Consider the following 23,065-nt stretch of genomic DNA (forward strand, 5'->3'; position numbering starts at 1 on the left):
GTGTATGGCAGTAGTGGGTTCCTTACAGTTGCTGCGAGCTGTTCCTCTGTGTGAATACACACGGGTTTTCCGGTGTGATAGCCCCTGAATGTCACCATGAGATGCAGCGTGTGTGTGAGACGAAAGCTGGATTGAGATTCATGTCATTTACGTCTGTAGGTTAATATTGCTCATCCTACTTTTTTTTTTTTCAGCTAAGTGAAGGTTATATTTTTCTTTTAGAATCAAAGTATATAACCTTGATTGTCATACTTTGAGAGTGTGTGGTTGTTTAATCATCAAGTCATGTCCAAGTGTTTTGCGACCCCATGGAGTGTAGCCCACCAGGCTCCTCTGTCCCTGGGATTTACCAGACAAGAATGCTGAAGCGGGTTGCTATTTCCTTCTCCAAGGGATCTTTCCGACCCAGGGATGGAACCCAAGTTTCCTGCATTGGCAGGTGGATTCTTTATCACTGAGCCACCAGAGAAGCCCACTTTGAGAGTATAATACCATATTAAAACAAAGGCTTGCATCAGCAGAGATTGTGTGATGTGTGATAAGTAAGTGTTAATCACGAATGGAAATAACTTAGATTAGCTTGCCAGGTGGTTTAAGATGGTCCTGTCATAGAACACCAGCCTTTTGAAATGTTATCCTGGGGGAATGCAGGTTTCTAGGGGGTGAAGGATAATTTGCTACTTAATTGGGCCAAATGGCCACCGTTGCTGCTTTTTAAAGTCAGGTCTCTCTAAAGACAGTGATCGATTAGCTGGATGAATGCCATTTCATGTGTTTTCCACTCAGTTTTTTTTCCTCTCTCTCTTTTTTCTTTAATGTTTCAGATGATGTTGTGCCATACTTTAAAACAGAGCCAGGCCTTCCGCAGATCCACCTGGAAGGGAACCGCCTCGTGCTCACTTGCCTTGCAGAAGGGAGCTGGCCTTTGGAATTCAAGTGGACGCACAACGACAGTGAGCTCACCACCTACACCAGCGAATATAAGTAATTGATTCCTTGAAAATAAGATTACGCTTCACAGTGGTATATTCAGAGTATTTGCCTTATTGGCCATGATAGCACGGGGTGGGGGGAATATTGGATTGCATTGGTAATGCATTAAGGATTAAGGGAATCCATTTGAACATGTAATCAGAATGTGATTTACTATTCCAATACAGGTTGTATTTACACTTAGGAAGTCTGTCATTATATTTGTAAGAGTAAGCCCCTTAGTGAAATTACCAGACCAAAAGAAGGTGTAGTTACAGTGGAATGCAAATAACAGCTTCAGCTGATGAAACTTGCCGCCCTGAGGCAACAGTCCTGCCCACCAGTATTGTTCCTGCCTGAAGAGCATCACAGCTTTCTACAGGTCAGAGCTTCTGGAGCTCTGGTTGCCAACAAGACTGCCCTGGCTGACCGTCAGAGCTGGGGTGGGCATAGTGGAACTCCAGGAGGATGGGCATGAACAAAGCATGTACAGTCAGCAAAAGTGAGCATTCACTGGACTGGGGGCGGGGTGAGGGTGTCGGGGGTGCTCAGTACAGAGGACTGAGAGGGGCCGGGGTGAGAGTGTCAGGGGGACCCAGTACAGAGGACTGAGAGAGGTCGGGGTGAGGATATTGGGGGGACCCAGTACAGAGGACTGAGAGGGGATGGGGGCAAGGGTGTCAGGGGGACCCAGTACAGGGGACTGAGAGGGGCTGGGTGAGGGTGTCGGGGGGACCCAGTACAGGGGACTGAGAGGGGATGGGAGCGAGGGTGTTGGGGGGACTCAGTACAGAGGACTGAGAGGGGACGGGGGCGAGGGTGTTGGGGGGACCCAGTACAGGGGACTGAGAGGGGCTGGGGTGAGGATACTGGGGGGACCCAGTACAGGGGACTGAGAGGGGCTGGGGTTGAGGATATTGGGGGGACCCAGTACAGAGGACTGAGAGGGCATGGGGGTGAGGGTGTCGGGGGGACCCAGTACAGGGGACTGAGAGGGGCCAGGGTGAGGGTGTTGGGGGTGCTCAGTACAGGGAACTGAGAGGGGCCGGGGTGAGAGTGTCAGGGGGACCCAGTACAGAGGACTGAGAGGGGTCGGGGTGAGGATATTGGGGGGACCCAGTACAGAGGACTGAGAGGGGATGGGGGCAAGGGTGTCAGGGGGACCCAGTACAGGGGACTGAGAGGGGACGGGAGCGAGGGTGTGGGGGGACCAAGTACAGAGGACTGAGAGGGGCTTGGGTGAGGATACTGGGGGGACCCAGTACAGAGGACTGAGAGGGGATGGGGGCGAGGGTGTTGGGGGGACCCAGTACAGGGGACTGAGAGGGGCTGGGGTAAGGATATTGGGGGGACCCAGTACAGGGGACTGAGAGGGGCTGGGGTGAGGATATTGGGGGGACCCAGTACAGAGGACTGAGAGGGCATGGGGGTGAGGGTGTCGGGGGGACCCAGTACAGGGGACTGAGAGGGGCCGGGGTGAGGGTGTTGGGGGTACTCAGTACAGGGACTGAGAGGGGCCGGGGTGAGGGTGTCGGGGGGACCCAGTACAGGGACTGAGGGGGAGCTGGAGCTCAGGTCTGAGGTGTAGCTTCCCCAGGAAGCGTGTGGACCAGCTTCCCAGCCTCGGGACCTCCTGGCAGCGCTTGAGGTCTTCCCGGGTGTGTGTTCCCACCTCCTTTTCGATGCGGGGATGATGCTGGATGCAGTTCTAAGTGGGATGGAGAATTACTGACTGCCAAACATTCCCAGAGGCCCCAAAGTCAGCAGGATTCAGCAGTGCTGTGCTCTTAATTAAAGGAAATAAGAAAGAGAATTGACGATCTAGAGGTGTTTTCAGTAGAGTAATGAGCTTCTCCACGGGGGCATAGCCCACCGTGTATTCTTCACCCCAGAAGTTATAACATGGTGGTCCATGAGCCGCAGTCAGCCCGCCTAGAATGCGGTGTGCATATTTTAAATATCAGTTAAGATATATATTTGTGTGTGTGTATACACCCAGTATTTGTTCCTCAGTTGATTGCCAGCATTTAACACTTATAAGAGTTCACATAAAATTCTGCTTTTTAGGCCCTCTGGAACAATGAGCAGGCCTGGGCTCCTGGGTGCACACAGAAGCAGGTGCTAGGCGATGCTGTGCTGCGTGCCGGCAGGGACACCCATTTCTCAGCACGCTCTGGTCCCCACCCTGTAACACCCCTCTTGCTCTGTGCGGTCCTGTTATCCACCTGCCCTGTGTGGACAGAGGAGTCTGTGTCCTCCTCTTTCATCATTTGGTCTGTACTGTGAGAGGACCTGCTGTTTTGAGAGCAATTGACCACAATAGTTAAGAGCATGTTGAAGTCAGACAGACCTAGGTTTGAATCTCAGCTCACCACCAGTTACAAGCTGCCTGTTAGCCCCACTTTCAATAACCTGCAAAATAGGGGTGATCAAGCCTCGTCTGTGGTGTTGTGAGCATTGAAAGAGTCTCATGTATGTAAAACAGCATACTTTCTGGCCCACAAGCAACAGTTAATAAATTGTAGGCAACATTATATTTTATTGTAATATGACATAGGGCTTGGTTTATTAGAAGGGGGTATAAGAAAGGAAAAAAAAAGTGAACTTAGGAATGAGAACTGTTATGAGCTTTGATGGCAAATGACTTGGGTTCAAATACTACTATTCAACTTACTATCTTTGGACAAGTTATCTAACCCAGTTTGATCTTTTCCCATCTGTAAAATGGGTATAATAAAACCCACCCTAAAGCGGTCTCATAAAAATTAAGTGATATGATGTTTCAAATGCCCCAGGAAGAAGGAAGTGAGGTTTCAAAAGAATCCATCTTGTTTTTCCTCATGAAAAGAATTAGTGATGTGGGTGATCCATAACAGTGGTCTTAAAACTGGGGGATATGCTATGGATAGTGGCAGAGGAATGGTCTCTGGATCTTCCGTTTGCTCAGGCATATTAGTTGAGCTGCCTGAGAACGCATCTCTGTGATGGTACCTGCCGTTCTCATTTTGTACCTGCTTTGCATTATCTCTTCCACTTCACAGAAAAGCACACACCTTTCCCAGTTTGAGTCTTCTGTGAAACCACATCCTCAGCGCACAAGACTAGCACAGTTTAAAACATTGGGCTTGGAACTTCCCTGGTGGTCCAGAGATTAAGACTCCGAGCTCCCAGTGCAGGGAGCCTCTGGTTAGATCCCTGGTCAGGGAACTAGATTGCATGTGCTGCACCTAAGATTCTGCATGCTGCAACGAAGATCGCAGATCCCACATGCCGCCACCAAGACCTGGCTCAACCAAGTAAATAATTATTAAAAAGTAAAACAAAATACCGGGCTCGAAGAAGCCTCTTTTAAACATCCCCTGGAGCTTCTTGCCTTCTCTCTATATGTACTTCTTTCAAGGGAAGAGTATGACACTAAAAATGGGGTCTTTTGCCCAGTCTTGGGATTTTCCTAATTCGGATGTCTGTAGGTGGTCAGCAAGAGCAGTACCATTTTCTTGTGAACACCCTTCCCTTTTCCATTCTCCAACCATCATCAAAGTATATATTGCGCCTCAAGGAATGTTTATGAGAACAAAGCAGGGAGACATCTGCAAGAAACACCACAGGCCAGGCGTCTTGTTATATCCGGGCTGTAAACTTAGCATCAAGCTCCGTGGCTTACACATTAACACAAAATAGAATGACAGTTTTCAGGATTTGTCAGAAAGAAAACATCTGCTGAGAAATACTCTTCTCTGAAGTACACTTATCTCCATTTCACCTACCCAGAAAGGAGAAGATCTTGGCAAGGCCTCAGTGGCAGATCGCAATGAGGGCGAGTGTGTGTGTGTGTGTGTGTGTGTGTGTGTGTGTGTGTAAAGTTTTGTTTATTTTCTTCAAATCAGTGTTCCCTCTTGATGTAGAAAGACCACGCACTATAGGAAAGTTAATGCTTTATATTTTCTCATTCATTTGGAAGACACTTGCATTAACTTTTGCAAAAAGATATCGTTTGATATTCCAAATCCATATTCATTTTTATTACCTCAGTGTGTTTTGCTTGCTGGTATGCATCAGCCTCTTTGCTACTTGTTTGTTTCTCTGTGTTCTCATTAGATTTAAATTAACTGTATGCAGATATGTGATCAATAACTTTTCTTTTTGTAGTTAATTTCTATCCAGTTCTGTTCATTCTATTAAATAACTTCCCACTCACCAAAATGTAAAGTAATTGGGGGAGAAAAAACCACTTTCACTCAACAGGCATACCTTCTTTCTACAATTTTACTGTTCAATGATGATTTTTCAAAATTTGTAATACATATATGTTGTTTTGATTAGCTGTATAGTAACAATAATTACAATCAACATGTAATCCACATGAAATTTTTTTAAGTGCTCAGAATATTTTGGTCAAAGGATATTCTTTTAAAATTATCATTTATATATTGTATATTTTTATTTCAGAGAAGTATGTTGGATAATAAATGATGAGTATCTTTCAGGTATGGACACATGTCACATTAGAATAAAATTCTGTGGGGTGAGTAGATTTAATACTCAAGTTCAAAGAGTAAAAAGAAACCATATGAGAGTTCTGTTTGTTCATTTTTAAGAAATAAATATTGTGGATATCAAAATAATTATATTATTTAAATTCCATTGGATACTTTTCAAACTGTGTGACAGTTTTATTTTAAAATGCCAAAACATACACCATGCCATTATTACATGTGCAACTATTTAAACTTCTCTGTGAGAGAACATCTTTTGTGTCAACTTAAAAATATGCGAAGAGACTAAGCTTTTTGCATGGCTCTTTGCACCAGCAAATTTACCTGCTAGCCTGACACACCCTGGATAATCCCCAGGAAGACAAAGCGCTGTTGCTTGTACTGAAGCAGGATTCACTTTATATTTATATATGGTTCATTATATATGCACCATTGAAATAAAGTAGATGCTTCACTACCGTTTCACCAGAAACTCGTTAAGAAGAAATGGGTTATTCTGAAGCAAAAATGGTTTAGGTTAGACGTGATGAATTATTTTCTTTGCACTGAGGGCTTCAGACACTGAGATGGGTTATCAAGGATCCATTGTATTTTGTCATCATTTTTTTCAAGATATAAAACCTGTCTAAAAGTCCTAGACTATTTTTTCAAATGACTCTTTTATCTGCTTCCTTCCAATAAGCACATTCAGCTGTCATATGTTAGCCTTCACGAGGCTGATGTAAGTCTCAAATTGAAAAACATGAATGTGCTATGAAACGGGAGCTGTATTCCTACCTAGCACTGAGGCCCTCTTTCTCCTCCACTCTACCCTTTGGTGTAGACAATGAAAATCCTAAGCCTAAAAAAAGCAAATAGTATAAATTCAGCTTGTCCATCTTTGGCTAAAAATAGCACATTCTTTGCTGCTTGTGTTACAAACTGCAGGATGAATTTCAGTGAGTTTCAAATGTTACGTTAATCATACTGATGCTTGTCTCTATGTTTAAGCACAGGTGTGGCTACACTGGGAAAATGAGAGTAGTTCAGTGATTAAACAAAGTTGCATAAGTGTCATAGGCAGATTTGTATTTTTTTTTCTCCCAGAAAATATTTACCGTAAATTATTTTTTCTGCTTTGGAATAAAAAATATTTTGTAATTATATTCAAAATATATGTGTGTGTGTGTGTGTGTATGTATGTGTGTGTGTGTATATGTATATATATATATATATATGCTCAAAATTTCTACTGCTAGGCACTCCAGCACGAGGAATAATTGGATACTTTGCTGAGAATCTTATAGTCTCCTTTCGTGATCTTCTATTACAGTATAAACAGTAGAAATTTGATGGATATTTATTTTTCATTTCAGTGAAGAATAGGAATGGTTAAGGGGAAAGTTACTTTTTCTTATTTCCTATAAAGGGACAAAAATTCTACAATATCAATAAAATTTAATAAATACCCGGGAATAACCTTTATAGGAAATGAGTAGAGTATGAAGAAAAATAGAAAACCTCACCGAGAGATATAAGGGTGAATTCTAGATAGGAAATCTAAACAACCATAAAGCTGGACAGAGTATACGGAATAATTGTTTTCAAGATACTGGGCCTCAGGCAACCGAAGGTGTGATACCTGAGAGATGGAAAACCAGCACGGTGAGCCCTCTGATTGCCCGACTCGCCGCCCTGAGAGAATTTCCAGGCTGTGGCACAGAGAGGGAGAACACAGGTGAAGCCGGGAGGCACCAACCCCTGAGGTGAGGGGGCCGAGAGTTGAGAGAGATCAAGGCAGAGGACTGGAGGGCGGAGAGCCACGCAGAGAGAGAGAGAACTCTGGAGATCTGCAGAGGTTCTTTTTCTGAGTAGTAGATTATTCGCCAGCACATTCGTGTAAGGAGACTGCCCAAGTCCAAGAAACCAAGTACCCAAGAAGTGGAGGCAGTCGTTCCCAGGCTCACACAGGGCTGGGTTGAGTGCCTTTTCTCAGCAGCCAAACTGAAAATCCTCAAAATTCACGGCATTATTGGATAAGGTAACAGAAGGCTCTTGGGTCTATAGTGGGGAGTTACTAACCCTGGACCAACTACAGCTCTGGTCCTGCCTTCTACCATTAAGTCACTTCAGTCGTGTCCGAGTCTGTGCGACCCCATAGACAGCAGCCCACCAGGCTCCCCCGTCCCTGGAGTTCTCCAGGCAAGAATACTGGAGTGGGTTGCCATTTCCTTCTCCAATGCATGAAAGTGAAAAGTGAAAGTGAAGTCGCTCAGTCATGCCCAACCCTCAGCGACCCCATGGACTGCAGCCTTCCAGGCTCCTCCATCCATGGGATTTTCCAGGCAAGAGTACTGGAGTGGGGTGCCATTGCCTTCTCCGCTGGTTCTGCCTGAGGAATCTTAAAAGACCAGAAAGGATCAAACTGTTTCTAAGTATCTTTGCAGTAGTGGTGCACAAAGCTCAGGAATATTTATAGGAATACAAAAATAGCACCAAATACAATACCATCAGAAAACAGGGTAAAATTCACAATGTCTGGAATCCAGTCAGAGATTATTAGGGATGTAAAGAGGCAGGAAAGCATGATCCAAAATGAGAAAAATCAATCAACCAAAACCAAACCAGAGGTGACACAGATGTCAGAATTCGTAGAGAGTGGTATTGAGACACGATAACTGTATTCCATGTGATCAAAGTTAAGTAGAGACGTGAAAGATATTAAAAGGCAGAAGATATTTCTAAGGATGAAGCCCATAACATCTGAGATGGAAAGCACAATGGGTGAGACTCTCAGCAGATTAGACATTGCAGAAGAATATATTAGTAAACTTAAAAACATAGCGATATAATGGGCTTCCCGGGTAGCTCAGCTGATAAAGAATCCACCTGCGATGCAGGAGACCCAGGTGTGACTCCTGGGTCGGGAAGTTCACCTGGAGAAGGGGTAGACTACCCACTCCAAAATATTTGTAAACTTAAAAATAGAGCAATGCAACTACTCAAGACGAAAGGCAGGGACTTCCCTGGCAGTCCAGTGGCTAAGATTCTGTGTTTCTGATGCATGGGATGCAGGTTTGCTCACTGATCAGGGAACTAAGATCTATGTGCTGTGCAGCTCGGTCAAAAACAAATAAATAAAAATGAAAGAAAAAATAAATGAACACAATGAAAAGACCATTAGTGAATTACAGGACAACTTCACATGGCCTAATATATGTATGAGTTGAATCCCAAGACAGGGGTGGTAAAGTATTTGAATAAATAATATTGAGAAATGTTTGCATTTGATGAAAATTACAAACTCATCAATGCAAGAAACTGAGCAGATCCTAATAATGGAGTTACTAGCCAGTATAATAAGAAAAAGAAAAAGCATCTAGATTGTAAGAGGATATGTAAAAATGTCTTATTGAAGGTTATGTGATTGTAGAAAATGTGATATTGTCTTTAAAAAACTGCTAAAATTCACATGTGTTTAGCAGTGTGATAGGATACTAGATGTGGAGAAGGCAATGGCACCCACTCCAGTACTCTTGCCTGGAGAATCCCATGGGCGGAGGAGCCTGGTAGGCTGCAGTCCATGGGGTGGCGAAGAGTCGGACACGACTGAGCGACTTCACTTTCACTTTTCACTTTCATGCATTGGAGAAGGAAATGGCAACCCACTCCAGTGTTCTTGCCTGGAGAATCCCAGGGACGGGGGAGCTTGGTGGGCTACCATCTATGGGGTCGCACAGAGTCAGACACGACTGAAGCGACCTTAGAAGCAGCAGAAGCAGCAGGATACTAGATGAGCACATGAAAGTGAAAGTCACTCAGTCGTGTCCGACTCTTTGCAACCCCATGGAATACACAGTCTATGGAATTCTCCAGGCCAGAATACTGGAGTGGGTGGCTTTTCCCTTCTCCAGGGGATCTTCCCAACCCAGGGATCGAACCCAGGTCTCCTGCATTGCAGGCAGATTCTTTACCAGCAGAGCAACCAGGGAAGCCCAAGAATACTGGAGTGGGTACACTGTCCCTTCTCCAGTGGATCTTCCTGATCCAGGAATCGAACCGGGGTCTCCTGCATTGCAGGTGGATTCTTTACCAACTGAGCTATCAGAGAAGTTATAGATGACCATACAAGTCACTTATATTTTTGTATACTAGAAAAGAATAATCTGCAATTTATTAAGATTTATGATTTTTATAAAATATATAAAATTTATTTTGTAAAATAAAAACAAAAATACTTTTTAAAATATCTTCAAAAATCTTAGAGATGAATATGACAAGGTGTTTGCAAGATTTTTATACTAAAAACTATAAAGCATTGCTTAAGTTTCCTAAAAGAAGACCCAAATAAAAGGACAGATATGCCATGTCCACGTGTCTAAAAACTTAGTATTGCTGCCATGTCAGACTCTCCCAGATTGATTGATTGCTTGGCCGTACCCTTTAGGCTTAACACCCCGAGACAGCACTTCATCACTAAGTCATGAGTTAGACTCCTCTACCTGTTTTTTATTTTCAGTTCAGTTCAGTCTTTCAGTCATGTCTGACTCTGTGACCCCATGGACTGCAGCACGCCAGGCTTCCCTGTCCATCACCAACTCCCAGAGTTTACTCAAACTCATGCCCATTGAGTCAGTGCTGCCATCCAACCATCTCATCCTCTGTCATCCCCTTCTCCTCCTGCCTTCAGGCTTTCCCAGCATCAGGGTCTTTCAAATAAATCAGTTCTTCTCATCAGATGGCCAAAATATTGGAGTTTCAGCTTCAAAATCAGTCCTTCCAACGAATATTCAGGACTGATTTCCTTTAGGGTTGACTGATTGGATCTCCATGAAGTCCAAGGCACTCTCAAGAATCTTCTCCAACACCACAGTTCAAAAGCATCAGTTCCTCAGTGCCCAGCTTTCTTTATAGTCCAACTCTCACATCCATACATGACTACTGGAAAAACCATAGCTTTGAATAGACGGACCTTTGTTGGCAAAGTAATGTCTCTGTTTTTTTTTTAATTAAATTTTTTTTGAAGGATAATTGCTTTACAGAATTTTGTTGTTTTCTGTCATACCTCAACATTAGTCAGCCATAGGTATACACACATCCCCTCCCTTTTGAACCTCCCTCCCGTCTCTCTCCCCATCCCCCCCGTCTAGGTTGACACAGAGCCCCAGTTTGAGTTTTCTGAGCTACACGGAAAATTCCTGTTGGCTATCTATTTTAATGTGGTAATGTAAGTTTCCAAGTTACCCTTTCCATACATCTCCCCTCCCCTCCCCTCTCCCCAGTCCATGAGGCTATTCTGTTTCTCCACCGCTGCCCTGTGAATAAGCTCTCAGTGCCACTCGTCTAGATTCTGTATACATGTATTAGAATATGATATTTATCTTTCTCCTTCTGACTCACTTCACTCTGTATAATAGGTTCTATGTTGTCTCTGCTTTTTAATATGCTGTCTAGGTTGGTCATTGCTTTTCTTCCAAGGAGCAAGCATCTTTTAAATTCATGGTTGCCGTCACCATCTGCAGTGATTTTGGAGCCCAAGAAAATAAAGCCTATCACTGTTTCCATTGTTTCCCCATCTATTTGCCATGAAGTGATGGGACCAGATGCCATGATCTTAGTTTTCTGAATGTTGAGTTTTAAGCCAACTTTTTCACTCTCTTCTTTCACTTGCATCAAGAGGCTCTTTAGTTCTTCTTTGATTTCTGCCATAAGGGTGGTGTCATCTGCATATCTGAGGTTATTGATATTTCTCCCGGCAATCTTGATTCCAGCTTGTGCTTCATCCAGCCTGGCATTTCTCATGATGTACTCTGCATAGAAGTTAAATAAGCAGGGTGACAATATACAGCTTTGACATACTCCTTTTCCTATTTGGAGCCAGTCTGTTGTTCCATGTCCAGTTCTAACTGGTTGCTTCTTGACCCGCATACAGATTTCTCAGGAGGCAGGTCAGGTAGTCTGTTATTACCATCTCTTTCATAATTTTCCGCAGGTTTTTGTGATCCACACAGGCAAAGGCTTCAGCATAGTCAATAAAGCAGAAATAGATGTTTTTCTGGAACTCTCTAGCTTTTTCCATGATCCAGCAGATGTTGGCAATTTGATCTCTGGTTCCTCTGCCTTTTTGAAAACCAGCTTGAACATCTGGAAGTTCACGGTTCACGTATTGTTGAAGCCTGGCTTGGAGAATTTTGAGCATTACTTTACTAGCATGTGAGATGAGTGCAATTGTGCAGTAGTTTGAGCATTCTTTAGCATTGCCTTTCTTTGGGATTGGAATGAAAACTGACTTTTTCCAGTCTTGTGGGCACTGTTGAGTTTTCCAAATTAGCTGGCATATTGAGTGCAGCACTTTCACAGCATCATCTTTTAGGATTTGAAATAGCTCAGCTGGAATTCCATCACTTCCACTAGCTTTGTTCGTAGTGATGCTTCCTAAGGCCCACTTGACTTTGCATTCCAGGATGTCTGGCTCTAGGTGAATGATCACACCATCGTGGTTATCTGGGTTGTGAAGATCTTTTTTGTATAATTCTACTATGTATTCTTGCCACCTCTTCTTAATATCTTCTGCTTCTGTTAGGTATATACCATTTCTGTCCTTTATTGTGCCTATCTTTGCATGAAATGTTCCCTTGGTATTTATAATTTTCTTGAAGAAATCTCTTGTCTTTCCCATTCTATTATTTTCCTCTATTTGTTTGCATTGATCACTGAGGAAGGCTCTCTTATCTCTCCTTGCTATTCTTTGGAACTCTGCATTCAAATGGGTATATCTTTCCTATTCTCTTTTGCCTTTCACTTCTCTTCTTTTCTCAACTATTTATAAGGCTTCCTCAGACAACCATTTTGCCTTTTTGCATTTCTTTTTCTTGGAGATGGTCTTCATCACTGCCTGTTGTACAGTGTCACAAACCTCTGTCTGTAGTTCTTCAGGCACTCTATTTGATCTAATCCCTTGAATCTATTTGTCACTTCCACTGTATAATCATAAGGTATTTGATTTAGGTCATACCTGAATAAGACACTTATTCCTTGGAAAGAGAGTTATGACCAACCTACATAGCATATTCAAAAGCAGAGACATTACTTTGCCAACAAAGGTTCGTCTAGTCAAAGCTATGGTTTTTCCTGTGGTCATGTATGGATGTGAGAGTTGGACTGTGAAGATGGCTGAGCGCCAAAGAATTGATGCTTTTGAACTGTGGTGTTGGAGAAGACTCTTGAGAGTCCCTTGGACTGCAAGGAGATCCAACCAGTCCATTCTAAAGGAGATTAGCCCTGGGATTTCTTTGGAAGGAATGATGCTAAAGCTGAAACTCCAGCACTTTGGCCACCTCATGCGAAGAGTTGACTCATTGGAAAAGACTCTGATGCTGGGAGGGATTGAGGGCAAGAGGAGAAGGGGATGACAGAGGATGAGATGCCTGAATGGCATCACTGACTTGATGGACATGAGTCTGAGTGAACTCCGGGAGTTGGTGATGGACAGGGAGGCCTGGCGTGCTGCAATTCATGGGGTCGCAAAGAGTCAGACACGACTGAGCAACTGATCTGATCTGATCTGATCTTATCTGAATGAGCTAGTGGTTTTCCCTACTTTCTTCAATATAAGGCTGAATTTGTCATTAAGGAGTTCATGGTCTGAGCCACAGTCAGCTCCTGGTCTTGTTTTTGCTGACTGTATAGAGGACTATGGAAACAGACTCTTCGAAGGCAGAAACAAAACATTGTATTGCACCAGGACACAGGAGAAAGGAGCAATAACCCCACAACAGACTGACCCTGACTTGCCCATGAGTGTCCAGGAGTCTCTGGTGGAGCTGTGGGTCAGCAGTGGCCTGCTGCAGGGTCAGGGCACTGAGTGCAGCGGTGCGTGCATGGGACCTTTTGAAGGCAGTCTCCATTATCTTTCTTACCTCCACCATAGTTTGGCCTCAGGTCAAACAACAGGGAGGGAACACAGCCCCACGCATCAATAGAAAATTGGATTAAAGATTTACTGAGCATGGCCTCGCCCATCAGAACAAGACCCAGTTTCCCTCTCAGTCAGTCTCTCCTGTCAGGAAACTTCCATAGGCCTCTTGTCCTTATCCATCAAAGGACCAACAGAATGAAAACCACAATCACAGAAAACTAACCAAACTGATCACATGGACCACAGCCTTGTCTAACTCAATGAAACTATGAGCCATGCTGTGTAGGGCCACCTAAGATAGACGGGTCATGGTGTAGAGTTCTGACAAAATGTGGTCCACTGGAGAAGGGAATGGCAAACCACTTTAGTATTCTTGCCTTGAGAACCCCAAAAACAGTATGAAAAGGCAAAAAGATAGGACACTGAAAGATGAACTCCCCAGGTTGGTAGGTGCCCAATAGGCTACTGGAGATCAGTGGAGAAATAACTCCAGAAGAATGGAGAGAGAGCCAAAGCAAAAAACAACACCCAGTTGTGGATGTGACAGGTGATGGAAGTAAAGTCTGATGCTGTAAAGAGCAATACTGCATAGGAACCTGGATGGTTAGGTCCATGAATCAAGGCAAATTGGAAGTGGTCAAACAGGAGATGGTTAAGAGTGAACATCAGCATTTTAGGAATCAGCGAACTAAGTTTGACTGGAATGGGTGAATTTAACTCAGATGACCGTTGTATCTACTACTGTGGGCAGGAATCCCTTAGAAGAAATGGAGTGGCCATCATAGTCAACAAGAGAGTCCAAAATGCAGTACTTGGATGCAATCTCAAAAACAACAAAATGATCTCTGTTCGTTTCCAAGGCAAACCATTCAATATCACAGTCATCCAAGTTTATGCCCCGAGCAGTAATGCTGAAGAAGCTGAAGTTGACGGTTCTATGAAGACCTACAAGACCTTCTAGAACTAACAGCCAAACAAGATATCCTTTTCATTATAGAGGACTGGAATGCAAAAGTAGGAAGTCAAGAGCTACCTGGAGAAACAGGCAAATTTGGCCTTGGAGTGCAAATCGAAGCAGGGCAAAGGCTAACAGAGTCTTTTGTTTTGTTTTTAATTGCTGGGTCCCCTACTCATCGTCCGTTTTCTTAAGTGAAACGTAACCAGTTGGTTTTGTCACCAACCAGCCAAACTGAGGGTCACCCCCCCCCCCCACGCATTTTCCCACAGAGGGCCGAGTCCCCAGGTTGTTCAGCTTCCCAACCTTGTTTCTGGTCATTCCTCCTGGTTCACTGTCCTCTGTGAGCTGCCCAGCTCACAACAACCACAGTGGGTTGTGGTTTGGTCAGATGAACGAACTACTCTTGCCCACTTTGACTAAAGTAAGCAGAATCCCTTATAGTCCCAAACTCTTAACGCTTGGGGTAGCTTTCTTATTTCCTGGAGCCCAAGATGTGAATGGCTGGGCACTAGGTGTAAAGCTTTCAGCCTAATTTTGGCCTTTCTTCTATATTACAAAGCTATATTTAAAGCCCTGGAATTAGTAAATGAAATTCTCATTCCTAAGGCATCAGGTCCTTTTGTCAATTTGTTTATAAGGAAGGGGAAGATAAACTCTGGCAGGGAAAAGTGGGCAGACTCTTCTCATCTCATTCCTAGTCAGAGCATCCCGTGCTGAGTCCCAGGCTTCCATGGTGTGAGCCTGTGCTGCCTTGTTTGACCTTGACCTCTAATATTAGTTGTGTGTCACAAGGCTTATGTTCCTCCTACCCAGTTGTGTATTGTTTATATGTATTTCTGATTTTAATTGACTATCTTTTCAACTCCGTGTGGTCATAGCAGATATGATTCTTTCCAGAGAATTTCTGAAGCAAAATTATCATTGAACTTTTAAAAGTTCTTATTGGAGATGATTTGGATTTAGACAGTTAATCCCATTTGCCTCGTTTATCTAATCATCATTGTCAAATCTAAGAACTTTAACCAGAATGACCAAACAAGTGTGTACATAATTGTCGACAAATGCTTCCAACAAGTGAAAGCTTTTTAATTTGTTTCTAATTCATTTATGCTAATATTGTAACACTTAATAGCCTAGGTTCTCTTTCCATTGTGTTTGGTGTGGATCAATTTGACTGTGTAGGAACTGACATTTCTCCTCATATTTTAGCCCTTCATATAACGGTCTTAGATTTTTTAATGTCTCTGGAGAACCTGGCAAAATAAAGAATTAAGTAAACAGATGGAATAAAGGATATTTAGCTCTAAAAAAACCCGAGGTCTTTCACAAAGATTTCTGAGGCTCTGTTCTTCCTCATTTGAGAGGTGTTTTCTCCTAATCACATATCTGACAATATTTTCAGACATGTGTCTGTATTTCCCAAAATGTGAATTTCTGTTTTTCTGTCCCTTGTTTGGTGACTGAAGCTAGGAATGGATGAAGAATGAGTGATCCCAAAACAATGTTCCCATTAGAGAAAATCACAAAAACCGCAATCCCAGAAGAAGATATTTTGAAACTTTTCAGTGTTGACTCTTGAAATCTTGAACTGGTTTTTATACGTGAATACACAGTTCACATGTAGTTACTGGTCTGTGGATACTCAGCATCCACTTGTTCTCTGGAGCGCTTGCAGTCCCCAGATTTATGTTCTCAAACAGTACAACAGACACACAGGTGCTTCCTAGCCCAATCCCAGAAGGGACTGTCTGTTGCCCCTTTCAACTTAATACAAGTTTTTAAGTAAATAAAATTCAGATTAGAGAACTTTTGAGGATATAATGGTCCCGTTGACTAACTTCCATCTTTATTATACTGTTTACTTTAACTTCATACTGATTAACTCTTGAAAGGAATTCAAAACGTAACCCTTAACGTCTAGGACATATTAGTGAGCTGGACAATGCTTCAAAATTCCATCTCTTTCTTAACAAGTTTCAGTCTGGATTTTTCATTTCACTATTTACTTGAGGAAAAAATCAACTATAGACTCATTCTACTTTTGACTGTTGCTGTGTTTTAAAGTTTCAAATAAGAAATTTTAAAAAATGAAATTGAAAATACAATTATTTGTCATCTTGTTTCCAAAAATAGAATTGAGTTAGTCCCAAGAAGGATATAAACAGCTTAGCTTTGTTTTTTGTTTTTGTTTTTTTTCTTAACACTTTAAAGAATGAAGGACTTCCCTGGTGGTCCGGTGGCTAAGACTCTGCTCTCCCAGTGCAGGGGGCCCAGGTTCAAAGCCTGGTCAGAGAGCTAGACCCCAGTGGTGCAACTGGAAGTTCTCATGCCTCAACGAAGGATCCCACTGATGCAATGAAGACCCAAAGCAACCAAATAAATAAAAATAAATATTTAAAAAAATAACGCTAGACTTTGGGCCCAAATAGGAAAGTTTATTATAGAACTTGGTTCTTTATTTTCATGGAAAATAGATATTTCCATACCAGTGTGAAAAAACTAAAGTTGTGGGGAATAGTCTTGTCTGCGGTGGCATAAAATGAATGTAGGCCCCCCAAAAAGAAAAATAAAAACATATCTAATTTAAATGGGTATGAAAAATCGTTCTTGTGGATTGAGTTACATCCCTTGCCATTAGAGGGAGAAGTATGGCTTTTCTTTTCTACAAGGAGGATGTAATTTTGTTATTCTGAACTTGATAGTTTCTGTAGACCTGTGTGCTTACAGCATCTAACTCTTGTTGGGAATAACTGTTCAGCAGTAACTGTGCTGAAACAGACAGTATTTTGTCAGATACTTTCTAAGATTTGAGTGGCTCTTGTTAGGGATACTCCTCATTATATGTTAATTAGTCTCAGTTTCTTGGGCACTATTTACCACTTAATGATTCTTAGTGGTTAACCAGGAAGCCATGATTTTTTAAAAAGAGATTATTCAGTGAGGCATTATTGAGGTTTTTCTGTGACCATTATGAGTATCTAGTAACTTAAGACGTTTTTTCAACCAAAATTATGTCAGCCACATTCCGGGGAGTTCCAGGATAAGCCAATCAAACCCTCTCTGAAATAAAGGAAGTTTTTACCTGGTCATTGGGTTGCTCTCACAGTCTCAGGGCTGGCTTGACATTAGGCAAGAACAGAGGGAAGTGGGCCCACCAGAGCCAAATCACCCCCATTGCCAGCCCCATCGGGTCCTGCTGCTGCTGGTACTGCCGGACCCTGGTTCCACCTGATTGGCACTGGACACCTGCCCCGTTCCCCTGACCCAGGGCTCCTTGGTGCCCTGCCGCTGTGCTATTGGACAGATGCTCTCTTAGCCCTGCTCCTGTGTCACCAGTCCCAGATCTAAATGTCCAGACTGTGTGTGTTCAGGGACCATGCACTATCTCATTCCTGTGCCCTGTTAATGGAAGGGTCTGCCTCTACCAGGACTCAGAGCAGAGAATTCTCCAAACACAGGGACACGGTGCAGACCCTGGGCACGCAGTGTCAGTCACCCTTTCCAGGGAGGGCTGGTCGAGCAACTGTTAGGACGGAACTGGGCCTAGAACTGCTGCTTAGAGGAAGTCTAGGCTGTCGCTGTTGCCCATTTCAAGTGGCAGTTCAGAGCTGAGGTACTCTACGTACCAGAAAGAACATTTAAACCTTGGGTTTGTTGTGATTTTGTGTTCGATTTTCTTTAATTTGCTCCTCCTGATAATGAACTGGGCCTGGAAAAGGTTCTGTTGGTCTGGTAGGTTCTGCCATGAAACAGTGAATACAAATGTTCCCTGCTGTGCTTTTTTGAAATGGGAGCAAGCATTTTCTATATTTTAGTGGCATATGGTGCTAAGATTTTATCACGCTTTCTTACAAAGAGTCAGGGAACTTTCTTTGCTTAAAAGTGTATGTTTGTAAACAATAGGCTTGCGCTGAATATTCCCATCTGTTGGGTGAACATAATTTGTGTAGGAATTCCTGTATTAGGTGGAATACTTTGCAACTTTTTTGTATATTTCTTTTCCCTGGTGAGACATTAGACTAAGAGACAGTACAAAGCAGCATATGCCTAATATTCAGTTTTGTGTCTGCTTCTCCCTGTTTGAAAGCAGTGCTGTTTTTGCATATTAGTACATAGGATTACGATAGAAATTAGTAAGAATATAAAAGCTATTCAGGGTATTCCAAAAATACAAAATATTAATAACAATCGTATAAATGTGGTTAAGTTGCAATCATGAAACTGTTCTTGTATTTTTTCAAATATGTACTCCAGTAACTTCTGTTATTTCTTTTCCAAAAACTTTTCTTGATTTTGTTTTAACCTAATCTCAAAACTCCTCCTTATTATAATCACAGTATATAATAATCAAAGGTGCTCATTCTTCTAGTCTTGATTTGTAATTTAAATAAATGGCATTGACTCTTTGTGTTCAGTTTGGTATTGTTCTGATTGTCTTCACTAATTAATTTTCTGTTTGAGAAGAACCATTCTTCAGTATAGAATAAAATTTTGAAGACTAAGGCTCAGCAGTATTTTTTCATAAAATATTTTATTAATCTTGCCATAAGATCTCATGATGGTTATCTGGGGGCAAACACACTTTGATTAATATTTGCTTAATACTGAATTACCTGTATTTTCCAAATGTTTTATTCACTTAAAAATTATGCCTATCAGTTCCTTTTTCTGGGTGACTAATTGGACATACTTGAGTAAAAAGATGAGCAATTAGTTGAATATAAGTGATTTCAAGGTATGTGTAGGAACTGAGCAAATAAAGCACATGTTACTTGGTGCCTTTTACCTGGTAATTATTATTTTTTTTTACATTTCTCTGATTATACTTTGTAAGAGGAAGTATTTTTAAGTTGACGATACCTGTTACTAGATAACTAGGTATCTATTAGCAGAGCATTTGTTAGAAAAGGATAGCATCATGGTGTCTTCTCTTTTTGGGAAAGTAGGTGCCTATTTGACTGGGTTCAGGCTCTCTTTTTCCTTCTTAGGATAGCACCCTTCCATGTGTAATAAGTATCCAGAACTCAAGTCTTGATTCTTGGTGAACATAGCTTAGAAACCTATTAAATGTGCTCTCCTAGGTAGCATGATAGGTTCGAGCTCCGGAGCTGTTCACCTCAAGTGGTCCCCCCTTGTCTCCTGCTTGTTTATGGAATTAAAAACATCTTGGGTTACAGGGAGCTCAAAGCCAGTGCTCCGAGGGATGGGGGCAGGGGAGGGGAGGGGAGGAGGGAGGCTCAGAAGGCAGGGGACATGCTTACAGGGAGCTCAAAGCCAGTGCTCAGAGACCACCTAGAAGGGCGGGATGGGAGGGCAGGGGAGGGGAGGATGGAGGGAGGCCCAAAAGGGAGGGGACGTGTGTATACCTATGGCTGACTCATGTTGATGTATGGCAGAAACCAACACAGTATTGTAAAGCAATTATCCTCCTAGCAAAAAAAAAAAAAAAAATCCCTGAATTATAAAAAACCAGGGCTTTTATGGAGACCATATCTTCTAACTACCTTTTCCCCCCTGTAATATTTACTGATCTTTTTAGAAAGGCATTGATTTGAGGAATGGTTATTTATAATCATAGGAATGGAAAATACAAATAAAAGAAACTTTTAGTCAATCAGGAAAGATTTTAAAGTTAATATCAGGCCATATGTGTAGAAGAAAGGCAGGTGTGTGGAGTGAATGTTGCCCAAAGGCTCTGCTCTTTGTGGGGAGCAGAGCTGTGTCCTGGTGTCCCTCTCGCTTCGCCTGAATGAGGCCTGTGTCTCATCCCAAGTTGTCTGAACTTTGATGCAGGAGCACATAACTGTTGCAGTTCTAGAAAGAATTTTTAGAAATTCTAAGAAAAGGATTTATAAAAAAAAATCAAAAGGCCTAGTTTAAGTGGAATGCTTTTCAGCTTTTTAACAGTTATCTTTCATTGAGGCCATTTTGAGTGATGTGTCTACATGATGGCATGGGGTACAGTGGTGAACAAGACGGGTCCATGGGGTGTGGGGTAGTCACAGCCTAGTTGGAGAGACAAACAGCCATTACATAGCCTCACAGATAAACTGCGGTTGCAGTGAGCCTGTTGGTCAGCAAAGGGGTGCATAGATATTAGTTTACCAAAATTAAAATATTTTTGCTGCTAGATACCAAAATATACTAGATTGGGTGTCATGGCTGGCTGTGTAGTTATACAACCATTAACACTGCTTTTTGCTGTTTGGCAGGTACGTTATTCCATCTTTGCAAAGGCTGGATGCCGGGTTTTACCGCTGCGTTGTTCGGAACAGAATGGGAGCACTCTTGCAAAGAAGATCGGAAGTTCAAGTCGCATGTACGTGCACAGTGAAAACATCTACAAATGTTAAACAGTGTCTGTGGGCACGCTAATCAAAGTCACCTTTGACCATGGTGGGAGTTGAGTTTCTATCTCGGGTTCTATTTGGAAGAGGATAATTGCTAAAATTGGTTGAGAGATAAGTAAATACCGAATGCAGCTGGTCCGACGATGATGGTGGGGCTGGTGAGGTGAATGCCACTTCTTTCAATTTAGGAGATAAGGCCCCGTGGAGGATAGGAAAAATGAGCAAGATGCTTTCTGCTTTATGAATTAGCTGCTCTCAGCTTTTGTTATATTCAGATTCAAATGTTTTTAAAATAAAAAAGTTAAACTCAGATAAGATTTTGTCTGTTCGTAGCCAGTTCTCTCCAATGATGATTTGTTTAGAAATCCTTCAACTGCCCAAGTCCACAGATAGCATGTCTCAATTCTGGAGTGAGTTAATAATTCTCTGCTGGGCAGACCATTTTAGAGAATGAAACTTTTAAAAGTAACCAGAGGGGATATCAGAAGGCAGGGACTGGAATTTTGGTGTAGTGTTTAGCAGAATGGTGGAGAGGGGAGTCGGCCAATTCAAAGTATTTAATACTTCAGTATTAATATTTAGTTTTAATACTTTAGTCCAAAATCTGTGATGGGTAGGGTCCATGTAAAGTGGCCTGTAGGCTTTATTATATTCTGAATTTATAACCAAAATGTCTCTTTATTTAAAAGAAAGCAAAAAGTGTTGTTATTTTAAGTTGCATATTAATGCCTCATAATAGATTTTAGAGAATTCTAAAGAGTTCCTAAATTGGGTCACGTCAACCAATGATGAAGGTATTTTCTCACTTGTCATTTTGACCCCAGTTAAGGCTTGCAGTTTTCAGTGTTACTGTATAAAATAAAATAATTTCTAGTTATTCTACTTTTCCCCTGTAATTACTAGTGACTGTGTACGGTGCTGATGCTATACGTGTTTAGTTTTAATTACTAGGAAGGCTTCATTTTTCTGAATTGTGGTGGTGAAGTCACTCAACTAAACCTGTCTGCAGAATAATTCAGAATTTTTATTCAATTGAATAATTGAAAACAATTCACAAATAAAAAATTAAGGTCAGTACTCAAAATATATTTGAATAAGCTTAGAATTTATTATAATATATTAAGTACTAGTTTATAAAATTTAATTTTGGGCTTTTTTCTTGCTATCGTTTATCTCTAGGGCTAGACTTTCTTATCTCTAATTTCTCTCTTTGATAACAAATTTCACTTTACCTGTGAATATCCTAATCCGTTTCATTGTTTCATATGTTTCCTAGACTATTAAATACTGCTTGCAACATAGTAAATACTTTCTTTTGAATCACGAGTTCATTGATAATAGAGATGTTTTATAGACTGTTCCAAATGTATATGAATTCCATACCCATGTGTATATACATATATCTGTAGCTACTCATAATATGAAAATTTTTCAAACCTTTCAGATGGTACTAATTTTAAAATTGGCCACATATACCCACATTGTAATGTCTGGGTTTTTCCCTGTGATCCTATTTTTTAAATGCTCTAAACCAGTAAGTAGCACAAAGACTGGAACAAAACCTACCTGCCCCAAATGAAGTCAGTAGCATGGGGTTTAGAGAACTCTCCAAAAGTGAACTAATGGTTAAAAAAACACTTCTCCCGGAAGATTCTTTCAGGAAGCCTTCACCCCAGAAACAGCGGCGAAGCTGAACAGGGCTGCCTGGGCAGAACCGGCGGCAGAGGTCTGGGCGGTATCCGAAGGCATTTTCTTAGCGCTTCTGGGCAAATGCTTCATGCAGCAGGAGGATGCTTTCCCACAAAGACGTCAGTATTAAAATCGGTGGCACACGTGTCCTTGTCCTGTTGCGGCAGCAACACAAAGACCACGGAGCTCTGCTGACGCACGCGTCCTGTGGGCCCTCTGGAGGCCCGCGGCTCCTGCCCTCGCTTCTCCCCGCCCCCAGCCTGCACTCATCGGCAGGAACGCTCCTCTGTGGTCTCACTGCTCCATGAGGGCGACGTCGGTGACTTTGCCATAAAACAGAATGTCCATCTTTGACCTCCCTCCCTCTCAAAAAGAGTCTTCTGGAACTTAGAAGTCTGATTTTCCTCTACAGATATGGGAGATTTCACGGATGCAGACGAGAGACGAGTGGTCTCGGAAGGCCGCGCAGCCGTCCTCAGCTTGCCGCCCATCAGCAGCTGCCCCCGGCCCCAGGTGACGTGGTTCCGAGACGGGCACAAGATTATCCCCAGCAGCAGGATGTAAGTTGTTCCAAACCTGCAGTTCGAAACACGTCTCGTGACACCGGTCGGTACCACTGTACATATTAAGTGTGCCAATTAAGCTTCAGAAAGAGTAACCTGGTCTCCTAGACCTACTTCGAGCCTTAATCAAGAGCTATTTT

At 42.3% G+C, this 23,065-nt stretch overlaps 1 protein-coding gene across 2 annotated transcripts in view; it reads left to right on the forward strand.

Annotated features, from left to right (window-relative positions):
• The window catches only part of SDK1 (sidekick cell adhesion molecule 1), a 744,026-nt gene that overhangs the window by 285,793 nt on the left and 435,168 nt on the right, over nucleotides 1-23,065 (forward strand). The window contains exons 2-4 of one of the 2 annotated variants that reach the window (XM_027528208.1): nucleotides 825-984; nucleotides 20,536-20,642; nucleotides 22,775-22,922. In XM_027528208.1, coding sequence (XP_027384009.1) covers nucleotides 825-984; nucleotides 20,536-20,642; nucleotides 22,775-22,922 — 415 coding nt within the window. Of the gene's footprint in view, nucleotides 1-824; nucleotides 985-1,327; nucleotides 1,475-20,535; nucleotides 20,643-22,774; nucleotides 22,923-23,065 lie in introns of those variants that run through there. The other variant, XM_027528209.1, reaches the window with a different exon arrangement.

This window comes from Bos indicus x Bos taurus, chromosome 25 (assembly GCF_003369695.1).
Source record: "Bos indicus x Bos taurus breed Angus x Brahman F1 hybrid chromosome 25, Bos_hybrid_MaternalHap_v2.0, whole genome shotgun sequence".
Classification (NCBI taxonomy): Eukaryota; Metazoa; Chordata; class Mammalia; order Artiodactyla; family Bovidae; genus Bos; species Bos indicus x Bos taurus.